At 38.4% G+C, this 26,290-nt stretch overlaps 1 protein-coding gene across 1 annotated transcript in view; it reads left to right on the top strand.

The window, feature by feature from the left end:
- The window catches only part of MALT1 (MALT1 paracaspase), an 81,051-nt gene that overhangs the window by 33,858 nt on the left and 20,903 nt on the right, over window positions 1-26,290 (top strand). Inside the window, exons 5-10 of the mRNA XM_011971743.1 lie at window positions 4,564-4,742; window positions 5,161-5,257; window positions 6,089-6,121; window positions 9,235-9,261; window positions 11,069-11,101; window positions 19,016-19,219. Of these exons, the coding sequence (XP_011827133.1) occupies window positions 4,564-4,742; window positions 5,161-5,257; window positions 6,089-6,121; window positions 9,235-9,261; window positions 11,069-11,101; window positions 19,016-19,219 (573 nt within the window). The remainder of the gene's footprint in view (window positions 1-4,563; window positions 4,743-5,160; window positions 5,258-6,088; window positions 6,122-9,234; window positions 9,262-11,068; window positions 11,102-19,015; window positions 19,220-26,290) is intronic.

The following is a 26,290-nucleotide window of genomic DNA, read 5'->3' as shown; positions in this document are numbered from 1 at the left end:
TATGAGAATTCAGGTTACTCGCCCCATATCTTGGCCAACATTGGTTGTTAGCTCTTATTGATGAATTAAGCTTTTGGTCATTATGAAATGCTCCTTTATCTTTGGTAATCCTCTTTGTCTTGAAGTTTACTCTGTGTGATACTAATATAGCCATGGAAGCTTTCTTTTTTGTTTTGTTTTGAGAGGGGGTCTCACTCTGTCACCGAGGTTGGAGTGCAGTGGCATGATCTTGGCTCACTGCAACCTCTGCCTCCCAGGCTCAAATGATCCTCCTAACTCAGTCTCCTGAGTAACTGGGACCACACACATGTACCACCACACCTGGCTAATTGTTTGTATTTTTGGTAGAGATGGGATTTCATCATGTTGCCCAGGCTGGTCTCAACCTTTGAGCTCAAGTGATCTTCCTGCCTCGGCCTCCCAAAGTGCTGGGATTACTGGCATGAGCCACCATGCCTGGCCAGCACTATGGTAGCTTTCTTAAGCTTTTTTGTATGGTATGTATTTTTCATTATTTTAATTTGGAATGTCTTTGTTTAAAGTTTCATTTTAGATGACAGAATACAGATAAGTGTTGCTTTTTGCTGTAGTCTAGAAAAAAGTCGCTTTTAAGGTGTTTAGACCATTTACATATAATGTGATTATGTTTAAGTCTGACGTTTTGGTGTTTGTTTTCAGTTAGTCTCATTTGTTCTCTTTTGATCCTCCTTTCCTGCCCTCTTTTGGACTGGGATTACAGGTGTGAGCCACCACGCCCGGCTAAAAGAGCACTTTTTAATATTCCGTTTTATCTCCTTTATTGACTTCAGCTATGCCTTAGTGTTATTTTTAGTGGCTGTGTGACAGATTACAGTATGCCTCTTTAGCTTATTGTGGTAAACCTTTACATATTCAACCTTAAAATATAAGAACCTTATATAGCATACTTTCATTGTGCCCCCCATTGTACATTTGTTGTCATGTTTTACTTCTACATTTACTTTTAAGCAATCTTGTAAAGATACATATGTGTATATAATTTTTTGTTGTTGTTTTTGAGACAGAGTCTCACTCTATCACCCAGGCTGAAGTGCAGTGGCGTGATCTTGGCTCACTGCAACCTCTGCCGCCCAGGTTCAACTGATTCTCCTGCCTCAGCCTCCCAAGTAGCTGGGATAAAAGGTGCCTGCCACCGCACCCGGGTACATTTTTGTATTTTTAGTAGAAATGAGGTTTCACCATCTTGGCCAGGCTGGTCTTGAACTCCTGACCTCGTGATCCATTGGCCTCGTGCTCCCAAGCTGCTGGGATTTCAGGCATGAGCCACCACGCCCAGCGCACGTGTGTGTAGTTTTTAAAGATTTGGTTTAAAATATTCACTGACATAGTTACCTGTTGTGGCACTCTTGAGTCTTTCCTTCTGACCCAGGTTGCTATCAAGTAAAATTTCCCTTCTGGCTGAAGAATTCCTTTTAACACTTCTTATGGTTCAGGTCTGCTGTTTTTCTGTAATAAATTGTAAAAATTATTTGTGAAATAATTTGTAGACAAATTAGCTCCGCATTTGAATTCTGTTAATCTCTTTGTCTTCATTTTTGAAGGATATTTTTGTTGTGTATAGAATTTTAGAGGTGTGTTGGTTTGTTTTCACCACTTTAAAGATACTATTCCATTGTCTTTTGGCCTCGGCCTCCATTGTTTATCATGGAAATTTATTTATTCCTTTTATAATTGCTCCCTTGAATTTTTCCTGCTTGGAGTTCTCTGATTCTTGGACCTGTAAGTTGTTATCTTTTGTCAATTTTGAATCATTTTTAGCCATAATCTCCAAATATTTTTCTTCTGCTTTCTTTCTGGGACTCTAATTATATGTATGTTAGACTATCTGATGTTGTCCCACAGGTCTTGTAAGCCCTGTCTTTTTTTTCTTTCTTTCCTTCACTTTATCTCTTTATTTCCAGTTGGATTTCTTTTAACCTGTTTTCAGGATTACTGATCCTTTTCTGTGGTGTGACTAGTCTGCTGGTAAGCCCATCAAATGCACTGATGAGTGAAAATCTTGATATTTTAAATTTCTGTTATTTCCATTTGGCTCTTTTTTTTTCTTCAATTTCTCACTGCTGAAATTGTAAGTTGGCCACCATTTTCTGTGCAAGTTGATTAACTGCCTTTCTCACCAGATCCTTTAAGATGTTTGTCTTTCAGTTAATGTGAGTTAATCTGATATTCCAGAATGTAGGCCAGCTGTGCTTTTCTTTTCTTTTTCTTCTTTTTTTTTTTTTTTTTCGAGACGGAGTCTCGCTCTGTCGCCCAGGCTGGAGTGCAGTGGCCAGATCTCAGCTCACTGCAAGCTCCGCCTCCCGAGTTTACGCCATTCTCTGCCTCAGCCTTCCGAGTAGCTGGGACTACAGGTGCCCGCCACCTCGCCCAGCTAGTTTATTTTGTATTTTTTAGTAGAGACAGGGTTTCACCGTGTTAGCCAGGATGGTCTCGATCTCCTGACCTCATGATCCGCCCATCTCGGCCTCCCAAAGTGCTGGGATTATAGGCTTGAGCCACTGCGCCCAGCCTTTTTTTTTTTTTGACAAGTAAACATGGTTTATTTTAGAAATGTGAGACTCTTTCAACATTAGGAAAATTTTTTAAATTATACTTTTAAGTTCTGGGATACATGTACAGAACATGCAGGTTTATTACATAGGTATACACATGCCATGGTGGTTTGCTGCACCCATCAACCTGCCATCTACATTAGGTATTTCTCCTAATGCTATCCCTCCCCTAGCTTCCCACCCCCCGACAGGGTTACATTTTCTTTCTTCTCCATAAGTCTCATAATTATTCAATGCTGAACATTGAGTATAAAAGAAAAAGAGCATTAACATATGAGATTAACATATTACACATTAGCATATAACAGAGATTGAAATTAATATTTTTATGCCCAGGAACTAGGGACACCCCTTGTAATGGCTACTAGAATAGGGGTATGAGTCCATCCAATTTGTAGTTGTTATGTCTGGGCTTTAGATATATTCAATTTACTACTGATGGAATTGAGGGTAGAATGAGGATTTCCCTTTGGCAGGACTGAGATTGACATATCGAGAAGACTTCAAGAATCTGTTTTTCAGCTCTAGTGCCAAACTGCAAGAGATCGCTCTTCACTTTACATCCAGAGTCTCAGCTTATTGAACCACTGAAGCATTTTTGTTCTCCAACTCCACCCTTGTCTCTTCTATGTCTCAGGGAGTCTGAGACCCCCTACCTAGCTGCCCTACCCCCAGCCAGCCTTGGAAAGCAAAGGCATTGCACTCACTGAGGGCCTCATGGACCTCCAAGGGTTTCCCTCAGCCTTAAACAGGCCCTGTGGACCTGCACTTCACAGGTGATCTTTTACCTGTCCTCTCCTCTCCTCATTAGCCTTCTGCAAGAGCACTTGAGAAGGGCCCAAGAGAGGGAGTTGGTGAGGAAGGCAGAATCTCTTTGCAGGTGGGGTTCCTTGAGGATCTAATTGGTCATGCCTGCAAGGGGTGACCAGCCATCTGGTTTGCCCAGGACTTTCCTAGTCTTCACACTTTTAAGTGCTGCATTCTGGGAAACCTTTCTGTCCTAGGCAAACTGAGACCACTGGTTACCCTAATGCCAGCTCACACACTGCTTTTAAAATTTTGTAAAACATTCAGCTGGCTTACCCTTCCTTGTCAACTCAGTTCTAAAGGCATTAGGTGGGGCCAAACATGGTAGACATTTGTGTGGGGTGGGAGGAACTGGGATGCACTGGGATGACCCAGAGCAGGATATCAAAGCCCAGGTAAGGTGTCCGTGTGGGAGTGGAGCAGTCTCCAGAAATAATCCTGATGAATTAAGAGAGCAACGTATATCTTTCTACACTATTTCTGTGCATGTAATAATATATTTATAAATGGAATCATATTCATTCAATGAATATTACTGATCACCTGTAATGTGTTAGACACTGAGTTTCATAATGGAGACTTGTTGCATAAAATTGACAAGCTCTTTGCCTTCTGGGAACTTAAAGAGTATTAAATGAGTGTTAAGTAAATGATTTCTAATATCTGCCTGGGGTAGAAATGTTAGTGATAACTCATCTGTGTTTATTCAGTGCGGGTTACAAAACTTATTTCAGTATGTCAAAGAACGGAACATAGAGCTTTCCACGTTGAATGCCAATATCATTCAAGATGTTAATAAGTTGTTTGCCTCCATCAAAAAGATTCTGCAGCCAAACACGTTTGGAAGGCACTTGAACTATATTCCTCTCCTTAACTAACAATGCATACTAGCACTTTGAAAACTTTGAGAAGTCCTGCAATTGAGAAATGTGTTAACCTTATGTAACCCAGAATTTTGTAAAGTTATTTGTCCACAGCATTCTTTTGGCCACAGAATATCTCTTAACATTTCTATGAGTGCTATAGTTTTTTGAAACAGTTTGGGAAATGTTATTAAAGATTGTAACAAATGAAGGGGGAATTTGACGCATCTTTTTTTTTTAATTATAGGAAAATTTCATTTTTATTTTTAACCTAGAGATTTTATTTTTTCTTTTAATTTAAGGAAGTGTTGATGGCGTCTCTGAATCCAAGTTGCAAATCTGTGTTGAACCAACTTCCCAAAAGCTGATGCCAGGCAGCACATTGGTTTTACAGTGTGTTGCTGTTGGAAGCCCTATTCCTCACTACCAGTGGTTCAAAAATGAATTACCGTTAACACATGAGACCAAAAAGCTATACATGGTAGGAAGTTGATTTTGGGGGCATTTGGGGAAGTTAACATGTAAAACAAATGGTACAATTGAAATATAAAGTAAACATTAAAACTCATATCCTTTCAGATGTTTTAATGTTTTCAATATTTTTATTTAAAGTCCCTTATGATTTCATATTAACTAACTCTTATATTTGCTAAAGTGCTAGAATTCAATTCAGGCTTATATGTAAAACGTCAAATAGTATTGCATGAAACTCAGCACTGTTGGAATCATTACAACATTTACTTGCTGGTATTTAACCTGATGAATGGAGCTAATGTAACATTGTCTAAAGCCTTCTGAGATGTTATGTTTTGCAGGGTATTTTTAAAACACAAAATGACTTTTTCTCCAAGCCATTAAAATTGAAGAGAAAGTATTTACATGGTCTAATATTGATATAGGTGCCTTATGTGGATTTGGAACACCAAGGAACCTACTGGTGTCATGTATATAATGATCGAGACAGTCAAGATAGCAAGAAGGCAGAAATCATCATAGGTAAGAAATATTTCTCCAGTGTTCTGACAAGTGGACTATAATATAAGCTATATAAACTGCAACGTTTAAGCAAAGGAAATTATACTTTTTACCCCATACTATTTAATGATGTGTTAAGTATTAGAAGTTATATTATTTATATTGAAATTTGAAAGAATGCACACTAAAATCATAATCTAGGTTCGCAGAAAGGAAAAAGAATCAGGAAAAAAGGCCATTTTATTTAGATTATTTTAGTTATAGTTTATTTTCAACATTTATGATAAAATATATATTCTTTAAAGCTTTAGCTACAAAAAATTTGATTCAGTGGAAAAAGATTTTTGGCCAGGTGCAGTAGCTCACACCTGTAAAATCCCATCACTTTTGGAGGCCAAAGGTTGGTGGTTCAGTTGAGCCCGGGAGTTTGAGACCAGCCTGGGCAACATAGTGCAACTCCATCACTAATACCAATAAATAAATAAATTAGCTAGGCATGGTAGCATGCACCTGGTGCCAGCTGTTTGGGAGGCTAAAGTGGGAGGATTGCTTCAGGCTGGGAGGTTGAATTAAAAATAATAAAAAGATTTTTAATAAAACATTTTTAAAAACAAACACATATAAAGGAAAGAAAGGTTATTAATCAACAATCCCATTATTAACTGCATAATTTGGGAATTTGTTATATTTCAGCTTAATATATTTGAAGTTATATTGTTCATAGTAGGAGGTATTGATGCATGTGTTGGTTTGCCAACATATCTCTATGATATTTATCTCTATTTGCTTGACGGCCGCCCTTCTTAAGATCATGAATTACAATATATTCAAATTTGTTTTTTCTGAAACAAGGAAGAACAGATGAGGCAGTGGAGTGCACTGAAGGTAGTGTAAGTCTTTGGTTTGAAACCAAATCTCCTGCATGCTAGTTACTCTTGGGATTGGTGGAGTGCTCTTAGCTTACTGAGTGCAGTGATGGAAAAAATACTAGCTGTAAGAAATGATTTTGATTGAAGAATATTGTATTTTAATCTTTGAAGCTTTATAAATGGACAGACACGATTAAATTGACACACTATTACAATAACTAATCTTCAGTTGACTTTCTATTAATATTACATATAAGAACAAAGTTCCTGCATTGTATCTTTTGAGTAGTGAACATTTGCAATTAATTTTTAATGTTAAGTTTTATCTACATAAAATTTATTAAAAAGATAAGTGGCTATATGATCATGGATATTTGTTTTAGATTATTTTGTCTGTCCTTTAGCCATGATTAGATGCTGTCAAATGAAATTTAGTTTTTATAAAAGTTTCAGGAGAGGAAGTTTGTTTAACATATGTTTTATGAAATATTAAATATTCTGTATTAATATAAAATTGATCAGGAGTTTTTGAAGCTACAAGACTTTAGATAATCTACCATGTCACCTTTACCATAATATGTAAAGGGAACTGAAAATCTGTTTCAACATAAACTTCTAATTTTTTTTAATTAGCCAAAGCATTGTACTTAAATTGTAATGAGTAAATATTAAAACTTGGATCATCTTTCCTTAGTGTGATGTCATATTGTTTTGCAAAATGAGATTTGTGGATGGCAAAGTATTTTTTTCAATTTCTGCCTCTTTATTACATAAGCTTAGGCTCTACTTGGGTAAAGTAAGGAAATAATGTTAAATTTTACATTTTCTGATTTTCCTGTCCTGCATGTCTCTATAGCATCACTTTGAAATACTATAATTACTGTTTTCATCCTAATATATAGTTGCGAACAAGAATTCTGTCTTGTAAGGGAGTTATAATTCGATGATCTGTTAACCCTGTTTGAGGGAAGCCATGTGAAGAAATCCTAATCGAACTCCTCTTCCTGTCTTAATCCTTTTTGCCTAATTGCATGGTTTTTAAGACTTCCTAAAGTTGGAAACCTCTAAGAATAAATATAAGCTAGCACTGCTGTTTGGCTTCAGGGTGATGCGTGTGAATTATCACCTTGCTGTGCTGCTTCTATACCTGCAATATTCTCTGTAATTTTTGCAGTAGCAAGCACACTATTAAATAATAATTTTCACGTAACTCTATTTAGAACACATAAAGATGAAAATCCAGTTACGAAGTTTCTCCAGAAGTCTCAGGTGAAAAAATTAGATCCAAATTTTTTTTCAGTGAAAGTTCACAAAGTTGAGAATTGCATATGAACAATGTCCTTTATTATATATATATTTTTTACCTATAGAGCATGGTGTCCTCTATTGCATTTTGTGTATTTTGTTCAAGATACTTGATCAGACTATTCAGCCATAAAAAAGGAATGAAATTATGTCATTTGCAGCCACATGGTTGGAACAGTCATTATGTTGAGTGAAATAAGCCAGGCACAGAAAGACAGATATCATACGTTCTTACTTATATATGGGAGCTAAAAAAGTCGATCTCATGAAGGTAGAGAGTAGATTAAGACTGGGAAGAGGCTTGGGGGTGGATGAAGAGAGGTTGGTTAATAGGTACAGACCTGCAGTTAGAGGGAAATAAGTTCTAGTGTTTGATAGCAGAGTAGGGTGACAATAGGTAACAACTCTTTACCATGCCTTTCAAAATAGCTAGAAGTGAAATATTCCCCACACAAAGAAATAAGTGTCTGAGATGATGGATATCCTAAATACCCTGATTTGATCATTATACATTATATGCATGTGTCAAAATATCTCATGTATCCCATAAATATGTACAATTATTATGTTTAAATGAGAAGAAGATACTTGATCAGGATGAGGGGTGCGGGTTGAATAGGTGGATTTTTTTAGGGCAGTGCAACTATTCTATATGATTAATGATGAATACATGTATACAAATTTTAATCATTTAGGAGGTCAGAGGAGGGGAGTCCCAAGATGGAATGGAGACTATTAGAAAAGAACCTAACTGTATTGCAAATGTATGATACAGCCTCATTGAAGAGGGGTGAAAGAGTATGGTGCTGCCTACTAAGTAACTGGGAATAAGTTGAGCCTAATACTGAAGGCAGAAGAAATTGTGCTGACTCAGACCCTTGTGCTGACTCAGACCTTCTTCAATTGATTTTATGTAACATATAAGAATAAAGTTTCTACATAAAAAAAGTATGAATAGTATGTAACATTTGTAATTTATTGTTAATGTTAATTTTTATCTTCATAAAACTTGAAAGAAAAAGATGGCTATAATGTCATTGCTTATTTTACCTATCCATTGGCCATGATAAGATGTCCCATGGGGGTACAGGTTACTTCTGAAACCACTGTTTCTCCCCAAAAACACCTTACACCTTGAGAAACTATGAATCTAACCATGAGAAAAACATCAAATCTCAGTTGAGTGACATTCTGCAAAATACCTGACAATTACTCCTCAAAACTGCACTGTCATCACAAACAAGGAACACCTGAGCAAGTGTCACAACCAAGAAGATACAAGCCTAAGGAGACACAAACAGTTGTAATGTGAGATCCTGAATGGAGTCCCTGAGTAAAAAAGACCATTAATGATTCATTAGTTGTGACAAATATACTATTCTAGCATAAGACGTGACAAATACACTATGCTAACGTAAGATGTTAATAATAGAGAAATTAGGTATGGGGTATATAGGAACTCTCTCTGCACTACCTTCACAGTAGTTCTGTATCTAAAATTAAAAGTTGACTTAAAGATCATTTGAGATTACTGGTTTTAATTGGCCAGAATATCTAAAACTATGAATAAATTATGAAAGAGCCTAGTTTTTGTCACTTAATGAAAACAGTGATAGCTTAGAAGTCCTAAATGATAAGCACAGCAGTATTCACTATTCTTTGCTATTTGATATTTGCATGGCTTCTTCATTTAATTTGAAAAGTTGTAAACTGATAAAACACTATAGCATAATTCACTGGCTCAAAGCTACTTTGATTAGTCTTACTATTTATGCTAAATTGGCATTTCGATTACTTAGTCTGTTTTCTCTTATTTTGTTTTAGATGAATTAAATAATCTTGGTCATCCTGGTGAGTAATATAAACATAAAACTTTAGTTTTAGATTTTTAAGTTGTTGAATGCAGTAAAGATACCATAGGTACTCTTTTGCTATAGTAATACTAGTAACTTTTTTCTATATGTTTAATAATATAATTTAAAGTTGAAATTAACTACATGAAGTACAATTTTATGCAAGTGATACATTAAAAATATTTTAGGTTATAAAACTGTAAGGGTAGAAAAAAAGTGTTTGAGGTAACCTAAAACCTCAATGTATTTTTTATCATTGTGTGTTACTCCGTATATCATAACAAGGAAGTTAATGGGGGAAGTACATGATCTTTAATCTGAAAGCAGGAAGCAGCGTTTGACAGAGTGATAGGGGTAACATTTCTGAACTGATCAGACCCTTGGGACCTTTTTCTTGGTTCCTTAGTCATACAGTGTATTTGAACTAGTTGGGTGGGTGCCTATATCTGGAGTAAGAAGTGTGTTTGTGGGGATCATTGGCACCGTACAGGTGGGTTGGTCAGTGACCATTTCTTAATGAGTGACAGTTGTCAAGAATATGCAGAACTCTGTAGGCTAATTTTAATTAGAACAGATTTCTAACAAGCTAAGCCTTCAACTGAGATAAAAGGCATATCAACAGTGAGAACTACATGAAGACACAGGATATCAACACAGTGTAGGCTTTCTGAAAGACAACGATGGAACCTGTGAATAGATCTGAAAATAAAACCTTTCAGGAGTAGATTAAGAAGGTGGTTATGTCATTTAATATTTGTAGAAAGCCCTGTTACTTCTCTACTTATTTCTTATTATTTTAGCATCATTACTAGTTTGCTTAGTGTCATATTCATATTGCATTAGCAAACATCTATTATTGTGAATGCCGTTGGACTGTGCTAACTGAATATAAGCAAATTAGACACAGCAGAAAGTCCCCATTATGTGTGCATCATTCTCCTTGCTGTAGTAACCTCAAATTCACACAAAGCCTCAGTGAGACCTGCTTCAAGTAGGTCTTGAACTGTCAAAAACCTTCCTAGTAATTGTTTCTCTTGGTCTGAATAGAATCCCCTTTCCTAAATTAGTCTGTTAATTCTTGCTTTTCTTTAATGACCATTATGAAAAACTATTTCAGAAAAACTGTTGTAAATAGCCACGACTAAGATTCTAAAATTTTCCTGGCCCTTTGAGTTTTTTCTTACTTCCCACAATTCAGGGAGTACCCAAAGTTTAGGTTTAAAAGAAGAATGTTGTACAGGGAAAGCTTTTAATAGGCTTCAGTGGCATTTATTTTACCAATAATACAAAGTTATCTCTCGACAGTAGTGGACATACAATTGATCAACTACATGTTTCCCTACATGGTGCTCCAGGTGCAGGGAGGGATTTAGTTTCCGTATAGTAGAGAGTGAAAGCATAGAATCCAGAAGGAGACTTCCTCAGTTAGTATCCAGATTTGCTACTTACTAGCTTAATCACTTTGGATGAGTGACTTTAATCTCTCTCTGCCTTAATTTCCTTGTCTATATAATGGGGTTAATATAGATAGGGTAGAGTGAGGTTTCATTAGATCTATTATATATAAAGCATGTAGAACGGTGCCAGCTGTGGCATCAGGAAATGGTAATTACTGCTCCTTCTTATTGTGAACACCACCATCAGTTTTTTCCATTCAAGAGTGTTTTTATTAAAAATCTGAAGATTAGAAACTATATTCTGTAAATGATGCTGCTGATGTTTTATACTTTTCCTATATCTTTAACTCTGGAAATATACCATGGACAACAGCATCTTATATGTTTCGCTTTTTTATCTTTGTATAGATAATAAAGAACAAACAACTGACCAGCCTTTGGGTGAGTAGAGCTTTAAAATGCGTAATCAAAGTATAATTATTGTGTATAACTCCAGAAGGAATTTAAGACATTTTAATTTGCTTTTTTAAAGAAATATTTGAATAACATTGGGACCAGATGTTTTATTTTTTGTATCTGTAAAAGAAGGTTTAGAAGAGGAGGCTTAAAAATGATTACAAGTTCAGTTTCTAGGGTCAAGTCACCTTCTGTGGAGTGATTTGTGTGTTTCTCACAGCATGCAAACAGACGTTCATACAAAAAGAAACATGTACATGCTGCATAATTAGCATAGGGGAGGAAGTGGTTAGTGCTGCCTCTTGGTGAGGGATAGAAATCACAAGGGCTGCAGTAGCTTTAGCGTTTGCCCCTCTATCTTCTCCAATGGGAAGAGAAAATAATTTAGAATAAAATGTAAATGAACAGTTGCATTTAAAGCATGCCTGGGACAAGAAAATGTAAGGGAGAAAAGTTTAGCAGATTAACATTTAAAGGTGATAATAATAGGTAACATCTTGATTCTGGCAGAGGCCAGATAAAATATGTCTAAAATTTGTCCATTAGATCAGCTACTGAAGATGTGATTGGTGACTTTGAGTGGAATGTTGAAAGTGCCTAATATGTGTCAGTTACTGAGTTATGCTGGGAATTTAAACATGGATACAATGTAGAAAATAGTGGGAAAAGATTCAGAAGTGTACAAATGAAGACAGTACATACTAATTTGTTGGAAAGAAAGGGTGATTTGAAATTAACTAGATAGGGCATATATTCAAAGTGTTTTGGTAGGAGGGGAAAATGTGAGGATATTTACATTTGGAAAGGAAGTATCTATTGAGACTGTGTAGATTGACTGTGTAGATTAGAGTGATCCATCAAAGAGAGGACAATTTATAGAGCAAGTTCCTAGAAGAGATGATAGGGATTTGGGCCCAGGTGAAAACAAGAGAAATTGGCTTTAATCAGAATGTTGAAACTTCTTTTGAGATTAAAAAGAAGGAGGGATTGGTGAAGAGATAGATTTATTGGGAAGTTGAGGACATTTTTAGTTTGTTTTTTGTTTCTAGGTAATTAGGCATAGTCATATGCTTAAAAGATTGAGGAAAAGGCCGGGCATGGTGGCCCACGCCTGTAGTCCCAGCACTGTGGGAGGCCAAGGCAGCAGGATCACCTGAGGGTCAGGAGATCGAGATCAGCCTAACCAACATAGAGAAACCCTATCTCCATTAAAAATACAAAAATTAGCTGGGCGTGGTGACACATGCCTGTAATCCCAGGTATGTGGGAGGCTGAGGCAGGAGAATCTCTTGAACCTAGGAGGCAGAGGTTGTGGTGAGCTGAGATCGCGCAATTGCACTCCAGCCTCGGCAACAAGAGTGAAACTCTGTCTCAAAAAAAAAGATTGAGGGAAAAAGAATAAAGTAAGGCTGAATATAGATCTTACGCTGTGGCAGAGGCTTAGAGGCTAAAGAATATGGAAGCAAGGTCTGATAAATCTGATCTACAAGTGAATGTGTATTGAGAGTCCAACTAAGACTTTTAAAAATTAAGAATTTATAATGGTTCAGATCAGTTGTGTGATTTTTCAGTAGCAGAACTCAGCTTTAAAATAGAGAAGGTGATCTGGGCGTGGTGATACATACCTGTAATCCCAGCTACTCGGGAGGCTGAGTCATGAGAATTGAACCCAGGAGGCGGAGGTTGCAGTGAGCCGAAATCACGCCACTGCACTCCAGCCTGGGTGACAGAGTGAGACTCTGTCTCAAAAAAAAAAAAAAAAAAAAAAAAACCTTCAAAAAGTTACTAAACTGGGAGAAAATGAAGGAATCAGGAGATTTTTAAAGTTCACCAAGTTAGAAGAGAAGTAGAATAAGTAGTAGATGGCAAAACTGTTAAAAGAATAGGAAGTTGTTTTGATTACAAAGAGGAAATAGATTATTTTAGATTTCAGAGGTGGAGCAACTTAGGTTGACGCAAAGTCCAAGCCATGATCATGGAATCAGGAGGCAGTGAAGGTGAAGGTGTTTGATGTTGATAAGGATAAGGGACTGTGAATTACCACCTTAAGAAAACCTGCTATGAAGGCCAGTCGCAGTGACTCACGCCTGTAATCCCAGCATTTTGGGAGGCCGAGGCAGGGGGACCACCTGAGGTCAGGAGTTCCAGACCAGCCTGACCAACATGGTGAAACCCCGACTTTACTAAAAATAGGAAAAAAAATTAGCCGGATGTGGTGGCACATGCTCATAGTTTCAGCTACCTGGGAAGCTGAGGCAGGAGAATCGCTTGAACCTGGGAGGCAGAGGTTGCAGTGAGTGGAGATCATGCCACTGCACTCCAGTCTGGGCGACAGAGTGAGACTGTCTCAAAAAAAAAAAACCCTGCAAGCCGGGCACGGTGGCTCAAGCCTGTAATCCCAGCACTTTGGGAGGCCGAGATGGGCGGATCACGAGGTCAGGAGATGGAGACCATCCTGGCTAACACGGTGAAACCCCGTCTCTACTAAAAAAATACAAAAAAACTAGCCGGGCGCGGTGGCGGGCGCCTGTAGTCCCAGCTACTCGGGAGGCTGAGGCAGGAGAATGGCAGAAACCCGGGAGGCGGAGCTTGCAGTGAGCTGAGATCCGGCCACTGCACTCTGGCCTGGGCGACAGAGCGAGACTGTCTCAAAAAAAAAAAAAAAAAAAAACCTGCTATGTTTCATTCATAGTGGTAAGTTTTCATGTATTCCAGCTCCATGGTCTTTTCTTTAGATCTCCAGACAGACTTCGCTGATTAAGAAATACCTATTAAAATAGTGTTCTGAACAAAGGCATAGCCATCATATTCCATAGTGAGGAGCATACATATGTCTTAGGTACATAAAATGACAAGATCCAAATATAACTGGGTTAGTTGTTGAAGATGGTTTAATCACAAGTATGCATTTAATAGTAATGTTAATAAACTAAGTGTTTTCACCTTGTGAAATGTATAATTTAACCCTGAGATGTACGTATTTTTCCTCATTTTTAGTAGATGAAAATTTAAAACTGTAAGTGTTTAGTAAAACTTGCTCGGGATTATACAATTTAGTGGTTGAGACAGGATTGAAACCCAGCTGTCTCTCATTCCATAGCCTCTGTTAGCTCCATTATGCCAGGTATTCTTTCTCAAACGTGTCCCAATTGAAAGAACAAGATAAATGGAATATCAAGTCAACTTCTATCATGGAAGTTCACCAAACATTTATCTAATGTTTCATCTGTGCTTTATGACAGGCGTCCCCCACCCCCAGGCTGTGGACCAGAACCAGTCCGTGGCCTGTTAGGAACTGAGACACACAACAGGAGGCAAGTGAGCGAGCATTCCCATCTGAGCTCTGCCTCCTGTCAGATCAACAGCGGCATTTGACTCTCATAGGAGTGTGAACTCTATTGCACACTCCTTAGGAGGATCTAATGCCTGATGATCTGAGATGGAACAATTTCATCTCAAAACCACCCCTCCCCTGACACTGTCCATGGAAAAATTGTCTCCCACAGAACTGGTCCCTGATGCAGAAAGGTTGGGAACTGCTGCTTAATGAAACAAGAGAACAAGCCTTGGTTTGTGAATTCAAGGCTTTGGGATACTAATAGGAGACAGACATTAAATGAATAATATAGTACATGATACATGCCTAGTAGAAATATGTAAAGAATCTAGAAATTGTTTATAGAAGATGGTGATCAGATTAGTTTAGGAGAGTTAGAGAAGGCTTTATCCTAAGAGGCAAAGCCAAGGTGACAATTTTCAAGGATGAATTGGGAGCTCTCAAGGGGATAAAATGAAAATGTATGGGATGAGAGTTCATTCAGAAATGAAGGAGAGGGAAAAAAGGGTGAAGACATGGTGAGGATGGAGGCATGAAGTAGATGGTGTGGGTGAGGAACAAGTAGTTCAGTATTGTTGGAAGGTGGGAAACCAGGGAAGGAGTGACTGGTAATGTGGTTATTTATTGCTGAATAACATTGCAAAATTTACTAGCTTAAGAACTGCATGAGTTTTATTATCTCTCATGGTTCTCGGGGTTGGACTGGGTTTAGCAGGTGGTTCTGCTGGTCTTTCTTGGGGTCTCTCATGCAGTTGCAGTCAGATGAGGCTGGGACTGCAACATTCAAGATGACTTCGCTTACATACCTGGCACCTTAATGGGGGTTGCTGAAAGACTGTGAAGACTGAAAAATCTCCCTCCCTCTCTCTCTCTCTTTCTCTTCCTCTCACTCTGTCTCTCCCTCTCCTTGTCTGTCTCTCTCTGTCATCCCCTCCTCTTCCAGCCCCCCAACTTCTTTCTCTTCCTTTCCCTCTCCCTCTTTCCCTCGGTTCCTTGTCCTTCCCTGAGTGGTCTCTCCATGTAGCTGTTTTCTTTATGTCATGGCTGGATCTCCAAAGTGGAAACTGTCAGAGCTTCTTAAGGCTTAGACCCTGAACTGGCAGAGTCACATATTATGTTGCGCAAAGAAAGTCACGATACAACCCAGATTCACAGGTAGGGTGACTGTACTCACAAGGGCAAGGATACTGTGGTTTGCTGGGAGCCGCCTGCTACCACAGCTGGAAAGATAGGCATGGACTAGAATGCAAATGGCCTTGAATGCCAAACTACATCACCAGTCTAGCCCCCAGCCACGCCTTCCCTAGTCCTCCACCTTCCAGCAATACTGAGCTGCCTGTTCCTCACCCACACCATCAAACTGGGACTTTATTTTGTAGGATGTGAAGAGTCACTAAAAGATTTAATACTTGAGATTTTTAAACAAATACTTAGTAGCATTTACTATATGCCAGCTCCTTTTCTAGGTGCTTCTGAATATTAATTCATTTTAGATAAGTAAGATAATAAAATTATTAGACATGGGACTAACGATATAACACCAGTTTTTGAAGAATATATTACATTAAACTTTGGAAGCTGTTTAGAATCATGAGTTAAAATGTCTTTCTGAAGTGGCTTCATTATTCTTTTGCTGAATCCGGTGGCATTTTTGTTTCACTTTTCCAATAAATGGTTTGTGTTCAAGAAGTTGTGGATAGCTCTTACAGCAAATGTTTTTCTACAGAAAAATTCCCTTCATTTATGTTATCACTTGAAGACCATTATAAATTGCTTTATATTTGCCATCTTGAAGTTTTCTTTATTCCTCAGTCTTACCTCCTCAAATTCAAGTTTTATTGTTCGTTTCTCTGTCGTGTCTTTTTTCGTCTCCCTTTCTACTGCTTCTCCATCTTCCGATCACCCCAGTTCACCTGTCACCCAGGAACTGTTTTACAAGTAGATTGGACAGGTAAGATTTACTTACCCCACCATCTTTTTCACCATTAAAGTCAAGGAAATGCTCTAAGACATCTTAGAAACTAGCTATTAAAAATTATCATTGGGGAAAAATTTTAGAAGTGTTATAGACAATTATCAATACATACATTTTAAGACCTGTAGTTCTCACACTGTTGAGCCTGTGCATTCTGTAAACTGTACCAAGTGTTTCTTTCCCGAAGAGATAACAAAACCAGTGAATAAAGATTTGATAGCAGCAAAAACATCCCATGATGCTTAGTTTGACAGTTAATTGTATTTCCCTAAAGACCCAGTGATTTCTTTTTATTATATACTTATAATTGTTTTCTACCAATAAAAATCTATGATGTGTATAATTAAATGATGGTATTCCATGGAAAAATGGAATGATTTACAAGCATTTTACTACCCCAGTAACTTTTTAACCTCTTGCTGTAAACCTATGATTTGGGCTATAATGATGTAAACCAGAGACAATGCATTCTCGCATTTCCCCTCACTTTAGAAGAAGATTGATCTGAGTCTGTCACTCTGTTGAGGTTGGATCTGGATTCTAATAGCATTGATGGACTCACAAAAAATGTGCTGTGGATTAGCCAGCTAACAGTCTTGCTATAGTGGGTACTTTAGTGTAAGAATACTAGCTTATTTTAAAATAAATTTTGAAAAGGAAATACAAGGCCAGGTGTGGTGGCTCACACCTGTAATCCCAGCACTTTGGAAGGCCGAGGTGGGCAGATCACCTGAGGTCCGGAGTTTGAGACCACCCTGACCAACGTGGAGAAACCCCATCTCTACTAAAAATACAAAATTAGCCAGGCGTGGTGGCGCATGCCTATAATCCCAGCTACTCGGGAGGCTGAGGTGGGAGAATTGCTTGAACCCGGGGCGGCAGAAGGTTGCAGTGAGCCGAGGTTGTGCCATTGCACTCCAGCCTGGGTAACAGGAGCGAAACTCCATCTCAAAAACAAAAGGAAATACAAGTGATGTTAAGTTTTATGCTGCCTCCTATTGAAATCCATGCTGAGTATTCTTAGCTTTTTCATTGAATTAATGATGTGGCTTAAGTATCATTTCACTGTTATATATATTGATAAGACTGGGCAGTTTGCTGGAAATCTCTGAACATGTACATACAGAATAAAGATGACATGATGTAAAATTACTGAGGCTTTTCACAAAGTAGAGTTTTTAATCCTTTGAGAAAGTCACATTATTTTAAGTTGATGCCAGTTTTAACGCTAGGTTTAAGTGTTCTATGGAAAGAAAAGCAATTTCAGCAGATTTTTGGTGAAATAATCATCTCAATGATTTGAAACATCTGAAATTACATATTGTAGCTGTCAAGTCAGCAATGTGATTATTCATGCCTGTTTCAACTTCGTAAGAGTAGTATTCATAACTTACAAATAAACAGGGTTGGTTACCAAGTCCTGGCCTGTGTCAGAGGGGGGTGGCCTGCAGTTCTGGCCAGGCGGCTCTTCAGCCAGTTGGCTGGTGCTGCAGGTACTCTTGTCACCTTGTCTCTCTGCTCCCTGGCATTTCTATCACTGCTGCTACCATGACAGGTGCTGCACACGCCCCACTGTCAGCCCTCAAGAAAGAGCCATCACAGGCTTTTATTGTCACGGAATAGTCTTGAGGTTTTGGTGTGTTACTTTTTTTAATTTTAATTTTTTTCCTCCTTTTGATACCAGTGGGTCTTGAGTTTTTAACCACTGACCCCATTCCAGGCTATCAAAGAAAGGTACCGTGTTGAAGACCTCATAAACACTGTCCAGGCTTCCACACTGTTTTAGATGGGCTGCACACCTGGTTAAGCTAGCTGCTACTTATAGGCATAGATACACATCTTTTTTTCTTTTACGAACAAAAAAACTGTTTCTATCAGAATATATTATCTTTGAGCAAAGTCTCAGTGCACTAAGTTCAAAAAATGAACTTTTAAGGTACTCATACACAAAATCTTCACATACCCCTGAAATAGCCTCATTTGAGTCAAATGAGGAGTATTTTTAAAAGATGCTAAGAAGAGTCAGTAGTACATCCACATGGCTACTGCAGAAACCGAGAATATAGTACTCAATGAAGTTCTCTCTCTCTTTGGTATTTCCCTTCATTCACTCTAATGTGAATTCTTCCTGTCCCTTTTTTAGTTATTTATCTTGATTTTAGCCTCTTCCATTCTCAGCAAAACAGAACCTAATTTGATGGGAACCCAATTTCAGATACTCCTTGTTTAAATTTGCTCCAAAAGTCTAGTTGAATATTACATCCCTTTTGTTATAATTTATTAAAAGTAAACTTTAATATTAATTACTATTATGCTTCATATGCAGCTAGTAAATATCCTTTGCCTGGCTCTCAGAAGTGTGAATATGTTTAATTTCAGTTTGATGTTGTTAGCATCTGTGTTCCTCAGAGAATATTGATCTGCTACATAAATAGTTCTAATATGAAATTAAATAATAATGAAATCTTATTTGAAATGAAATAATGCAGTCTTAAAGCATACTTTTTTATTATAATACCATTTCCATAGGTTTTGTTCTAATCGTTACATCTTCTTTAAACACCCCCTTTCTTTTTTTTTTTCAAAGCAAAGGACAAGGTTGCCCTTTTGATAGGAAATATGAATTACCGTGAGCACCCCAAGCTCAAAGCTCCTTTGGTGGACGTGTACGAATTGACTAACTTACTGAGACAGCTGGACTTCAAAGTCGTTTCACTGTTGGATCTTACTGAATATGAGATGCGTAATGCTGTGGATGAGTTTTTACTCCTTTTAGACAAGGGAGTATATGGTAAGATATTTATAATGTTTGTTTTTACAATTATCCATTATTCTTTTCATTATACCAGTTAGGTTAAGAGTTGAAAATCAGATAAGGTAAGCGTGTTGTTGAATGGAAGAGTTTTATTTTTCTTATTAAGATGATACATTTGATCTTCATTCCATCTGAATAACTAATTAGCTTCATGTCTTTACTTTTATATTTCTTGTTTTGTCAAAACATACTGTTCTTATTAGAATTCTTGCCTGTCTTTTGTGATTTTTTTTTATTGATAGAGCCACAGTATAGTAAAACTTGATGACCACACAGCAAAATTCACATTCATATGTGGAAAATACTACAGTATGTGGGGTTTTCTTTGGGGGGATAGCATAAAAGGTTCTAGTAGAATGTATATTTTGTATGTTTCCTTTTCCTAACTATTGCATGGTATTTTCTAGTCTTTTAGTGGGAACTAGATTTTAACAAGGAAATGTTGGTGGATGGGGCCTATAAAAGCAATTTGTAAATTGAAATTCTATACAGATATGCTTAGAAATGTACCTCTACAAAAATTCTAACAGTAAATGTTTAAATTTTTTTTCCCATTCTTTCACCTAAATATGTTAACACTGCATATTTGGTAAAGAATTTCAAAAGAGACAGAATGTGCTATCAGTAGCAAATCATTTATTTGGTGATTTATTTCTTTCAATATGGAAAGGCCAGCTGTTGAGCTCATCTGAACCGTGTTTTGCAGGATTGTGCTTCTGTGACATTGTGCAATAACATCAGATTGCCAGGGAAGTGACATTTCCAGGCCTGTTGTTAGGCATACAATGATAAACAAAAAGTACCGGTTTGGCTCCTGTATCTTTCCAATTATTTTATTTTAATAATTTCTAAATTTACTCTTATTATTTGTAATTAGATTGATAAGGCAAGTTTGGTTAGAATTTTTAATGGTTCTCAAAGTAGAATTTTTAATGAAACAAAAGCTTTTTTTTTTCCGCCCGCCCCAAGATTTACCACACTGTCGTATAAGGGATGGGGAAAGTCTTAAAATCTTACTTAAATGAGTTTCCTTCTCTAAATAATGAGGATTTAGAGAAAGACAAATGCTGTTAACAAGGTAAACACCTCAAATGTGAGATTTCAGCTATTATGCTGATGTGTTAATACAACTTTGCTTATAAGTCTTATGGAGTGATGACTAATGGGCGTATCCATCCATTTTTTCTCATGAAAATCTGAAAGAATATACAGTGCAAATATGCCACCTTGGTAATTGGCTTATACAGGTTGAGCATTCCTCATCTGAAAATCCAAAGTCTAAAACTTTTTGAGTGCCAACATGATGCCACAAGTAGAAAATTTTACACCTTACGTCATGAGGTGTCAAAGTTAAAACTTTGTATCATGCACAAAATTATTAAAATATTATATAAAATTACCTCCAGGCTATGTGTATAAGATGTATATGAAATATAAATGAGGCCAGGCGAGGTGGCTCATGCCTGTAATCTCAGCACTTTGGGAGGCTGAGGTGGGTGGATCACTTGAGCCCAGAAGTTGGAGACCAGCCCGGGCAACATGGCAAAACCCCGTCTCTACTAAAACACAAAAATTGGGCCGGATACAATGGCTTACACCTGTAATCCCAGCACTTTGGGAGGCCGAGGTGGGCAGATCACCTAGGTCAGGAGTTCGAGAGCAGCCTGTCCAACATGGTGAAACCCCGTCTCTATTAAAAATGTATGGTGGCAATCACCTGTAATCCCAGCTACTCGGGAGGTTGAGGCAGGAGAATGGTTTAAACCCGGGAGGTGGAGGTTGTAGTAAGCCGAGATCATACCACTGCACTTCAGCCTGGCTGACAGAGCGAGACTCCATCTCAAAAAAATAAAATAAAAACACAAAAATTAGCTGGGCATGGTGGTGCATGCCTGTAATCCCAGCCACTCAAGAGGCTGAGACATGGCCGGGCGCGGTGGCTCACGCCTGTAATCCCAGCACTTTGGGAGGCCGAGACGGGCGGATCACGAGGTCAGGAGATCGAGACCATCCTGGCTAACACGGTGAAACCCCGTCTCTACTAAAAATGCAAAAAATTAGCCGGGCGAGGCGGCGGGCGCCTGTAGTCCCAGCTACTCGGGAGGCTGAGGCAGGAGAATGGCGTGAACCCGGGAGGGGGAGCTTGCAGTGAGCCGAGATCGCGCCACTGCACTCCAGCCTGGGCGACTAAGCGAGACTCTGTCTCAAAAAAAAAAAAAAAAAAAAAAAAAAAAAAAAAAGAGGCTGAGACACAAGAATTGCTTGAACCCAGGAGGCCGAGGTTGCAGTGAACCAAGATCACACCACTGTACTCCAGCCTAGGCAACAGAATGAGACTTGGAATCTTGGTCTCAAAAAATAAAAGAAAAACATAAATGAGTTTCGTGTTTAGACTTGGGTGGCATCCCCAAGATAACCTCATTATGTGTATGTAAACATTCCAAAATCTGAAACACTTCTGGTCCCAAGTCTTTCAGATAAAGGATACTCAACCTGTATTTTCAGTCTGGCATCAGGGGTGTTGTTTGTTTTTATATTATACAATTGATCTCAGCTTTTAAGGTGCCTACGTGGCGTAAAAAGGAAAAGGCTTCCAAAACTTCACTAGAAGTGATGAGGTGTAAGGAAAAAAAATTAATCAGTTTAGGTTTCTGTATCAGTGAAGTATTTAAAGATTGAGGGAATTATATGAAGAATTACTACCTAGGTTGTTTATTCTCATTTCTTATTGATATTTTCACCTTGGCTTTTAAGCCCTTTTTTTGACTTTTAAAAACAAATCCTGTGGCCAGGGCATGGTGGCTCACACCTGTAATCTCAGCACTTTGGAAGGCCAAGGTGGGCAGCAGATCACCTGAGGTCAGGAGTTCGAGACCAGCCTGACCAACGTGGTGAAACCCCATCTCTACTAAAAGTACAAAAATTAACCCAGCGTGATGGTGGGCACCTGTAATCCCAGCTACTTGGGAAACTGAGGCAGGAGAATCACTTGAACCTGGTAGGGGGAGGTTGCACTGAGCCAAGATCATGCCACTGCACTCCAGCTTGGGCAACAAAGCGAGACTCCATCTCAAAATAACAAAAACAAATCCTTTAGTTGCCCCTGTGAAGTAGAGAATCAGAAATATTAAAAATGTGACAAGATTGCAGTTTAGGCTGAAGCTTTGCCCCAATATAAAAACATCGTCTTGGAGTACAAAATAAAGAGGCATGTTAAAGCAGAATGTCAGCTTAAGAAAGCTAGAAAACTTTTGAATCCTACTGATTCGTGTCTTAACAGGGTGGCTGCATTATATTTTGAAGTATTGTGAATATTCCAAACATCAGACACATCTACACTAAATGTAAGTGTGGTACAGGCTTGAGGGTTTAGGGCATATCATAAGGAAACCTTTAGTTTTTCTTTTGGACTGTGCCTTTACTGCTAGTTGATATTACCAGGGGACTCAGTGCTTGAGGGCTGTGGGGGAAGATGGGAGGCAGAGTCACCGGAATTTCAGCATGAACAGCTAGATACGGAGAACAGAGGAACTCGAGTTCATGCCCTTTTATATTATATTGCATGCAGGTTTGTAGAAGAAATAAAAGTTGCAACAGAACAGACAATAATTCAGTTTTAAACATATATAAACATAAAAAACAGGAACCCAAATCAGAAATAACTGACTTACACTACATGTCTTTAAATATAAATAAGGAGAAGGATTTCTAGTTATGTTGTATAGATGGCCAGGATAAAAAGTAACCCTTTGGCCTGAGATCTGTCCCCACATAGCCTTTCTGTGTTTGTTGCTTGCTGCAGCTTTGCTGTGCATTCGTGTAGAAGAACAGTAAAGGAGTCTGGTCGGAATATGGCAGAAGTGTTATTTGGCCTGCAGCAGAGCAGCTGTTGAGTTCATGTAGCTCAGTGGTTAAGCAGCGGGCCTTAGTGTAGTTAGCCTGGGTTCGAAGCTTTGACTTTCTGCTAACTAGCCGTGTGACTGTGGTTCTTTAACTTTTCTAAGCCAAAAGGAATCTACAAAATGGATAGAACTAAATTAATGAGGTTAACAGGATAAGACAAAATAATTATCCCTGTGCCTGGCACACTAAAAATGCTCAAAATATTGTACCCATTATTATTGTCATTTCCTGTCAATTGATTAAAGACATTCTAGCACTTTTTCATCTTTAGATTGGTGATTTGGACTAGGTAGCATTCTACTTCAGGCTTCAATGAGAGAAACCCAGCTTTAATCAGTTTCTGTGTGTCAAAGGTCTGCCAAAGGTTTTTTGAGGGGTTCTTTTTTTTTAGGTTTTTAAGGTTTTTTGTGGGTTTTTTTTGTTTGTTTAGTTTTTTGATACGGAGTCTCGCTCTGTCGCCCAGGCTGGAGTGCAGTGGCGTGATCTTGGCTCACTGCAAGCTCCACCTCCTGGGTTCAAGCGATTCTCCTGCCTCAGCCCCCCAAGTGGCTGTGATTACAGGCACGTGCCACCAACACCTGGCTAATTTTTTGTATTTGTAGTAGAGATGGGCTTTCACTGTGTTAGCCAGGATGGTCCTGCTCCATCTCCTGACCTCAGGATCCACCCACCTTGGCCTCCCAAAATGCTGGGATTACAGGCGTGAGCCACTGTGCCCCGGCCTACCTAAGGTTTTTATTTTGAGAAAAAAAAGTTGGGGAGTTTGAAGCTATATTGTAGTAAAACAGTGAAAAACCAGTGCACTGACATTTTACATTGTCTGAGAGTCAAGTTCCCTAAAAAGCCAGCAGTAGATTATAGACAGTATTATATAGCACAGTAGCAAGGCTGGCCAGCATCCATATTTTGGTTCTGTCACTTACTAGGCATTTCAGTTTGGATGAGCTTTTAAACCTCTTCATGTCTCAGTTTTCCCATCTGTGAAAGAGGGTTGTTAATATTACCTACCTTGTTATGAGGATTGTGTGAGGCAATATAACTAGTGACCTTTCTTGGAACAGTGCCTGGCACATAGTAAGTGCTGTGTAAGCCTGCTGGGGTGGTGGTGGTTGTGCTTATCGGCCCCTCACGTGCTACGTGGAGTGCATATTCAGTTGAGTGGAAAAGTTTTTCATTTAGACGATTATTTTCTCTGTAGGCAAAAATAAATATCCATGACTATGTTCTTGAATCATCCTCCCAAGAAATAAAATTCCCTAAAGATCTAATTTGCAGAACTATATTTCTAAGTATAGTAAGTTTTTTGACATTTGTAAAAAAAACACATATTTTCTTCTCTATCCTTGAGTAATAGGATAGTTAAATAAATAAGCAGTACTAGAGATGGAATTTAAAACAACAACAACAACAGTGATTTGGGCCATGCACAGTGGCTCACACCTACAATCCTAACACTCTGGGAAGCGAAGGTGGGAGGGTTGTTTGAGCCCAGGAGTTCAAGACCAGCCTGGACAATATAGTGAGACCTCATCTCTACAAAAAATTTAAAAATTAGCCAGGCATGGTGGCACACGCCTGTGTTCCCAGCTACTTGGGAGGCTGAGGTGGGAGGATAGCTTGAGCCTGTGAGGTCGAAGCTACAGTGAGCTGTGATTGCACTGCTGCACTCCAGTATGGGCAACGGGGCAAGACCCTGTCTCAAATAAATAAATACATAAAATTTTTTTAAAAATGTTTTGGACTAGTTCATTTTACACAAAAGTACTTAATTCCCCTCAATATAATTTGGTTGCAGACTTTGATACAGAATAGTTACCCTTTTCATAAGACATTTTGGGAAAGAAAAAACATATGTTGGTGTTAAGTGCCTTAATTTCATTCAGCAGTTGCAGGGCTGGGCATGTGGCATTAATGTAACAGAACAACATTCAGCTTTTCCCTGTATGAATGGAAGCTAAGCCTTCCCTCAGAGTTGTATCTTCACCCCAGTCAAGTCTTGCTGGAGCCAAACATATTACCTGACATGAGGGAGGCAGCACCTAGGCCTGCTGTCAGTTGTCTCTAAGTAATACCAGTTGTTGAAATGGTACCATTTCTACTAAAAGACCCTTGAAAAGAGAACTCCAGATCTGAGACTGTCTTGATTGGTTTGCATTGTTAATTTAATGCAATTCAGTAAGTATTTGCTGAGTTATTTTCGTTACATCGACAGTCCAGATGAAGGAGTATGCTGTGTGCTGAGGGAAATAATAGTGAATACAGATCATGATCTATCCTTTTAAGAAAGTTTTAGTCCCAGGCCGGGCACAGTGGCTCACGCCTGTAATCCCAACACTTTGAGAGGCCGAGGCAGGCAGATCACCTGAGGTCTGGAATTTGAGGCCAGCCTGACCAACATGGAGAAACCCTGTCTCTACTAAAAATATAAAATTAGCCAGGCGTGGTGGTGTATGCCTGTAATCCCAGCTACTCAGGAGGCTGAGGCAGGAGAATCACTTGAACCCGGGAGGTTGCAGTGAGCTGAAATCGCACCATTGCACTCCAGCCTGAGCAACAAGAGTGAAACTCCATCTCAAAAAAAGAAAATTATTGCCCTTTAATACAATGAGAAAAAACACTATCTATGGAGTCAAAACATACATCAACTCTGTGATTTTAAGCAAATCACTTAATCTTTGTAATTTAATTTTCTCATCTATAAAATAAGGATAGAAATCATTTAAAGTTATTATATAGATTAAAATTAAATTGTGTGTATGAAAGTCCTTTGAAAACCAAGAAAATATACAGGTTGAGTATCTCTAATCTGAAAACCCCAAATCCAAAACACTCCTGGTCCCAAACATTTCAGATAAGAGCTACTCGGAGTGTGCAAATGTAAAAGATTAGTGTCATTATGATTTCTTATCAGAAAAACTAAGTAGACATAGGACTATACAATATCAGGAAAAGCCTGTATGTGATTGTCAGAAAGTGCTGCTACAGCATTTCAAGGTAGGGGGAATTTGAAGTGTGTTAGAAAGCCACAAACCAGTTACCAGGTAGTGGTTACCAGGTAGTAACTTGCTAAGGATTCTGAACTTTGGAAATAACCCTTGAGGAGAGTAGATAGAAAGGAGATAGAGTAACTTGAGCAAAGTTGTG

This window comes from Mandrillus leucophaeus, unplaced genomic scaffold (genome assembly GCF_000951045.1).
Source record: "Mandrillus leucophaeus isolate KB7577 unplaced genomic scaffold, Mleu.le_1.0 Scaffold124, whole genome shotgun sequence".
NCBI lineage: Eukaryota > Metazoa > Chordata > Mammalia > Primates > Cercopithecidae > Mandrillus > Mandrillus leucophaeus.
Note: the sequence above shows the minus strand (reverse complement) of the source record. Positions and strands in the feature narration are given on the sequence as shown.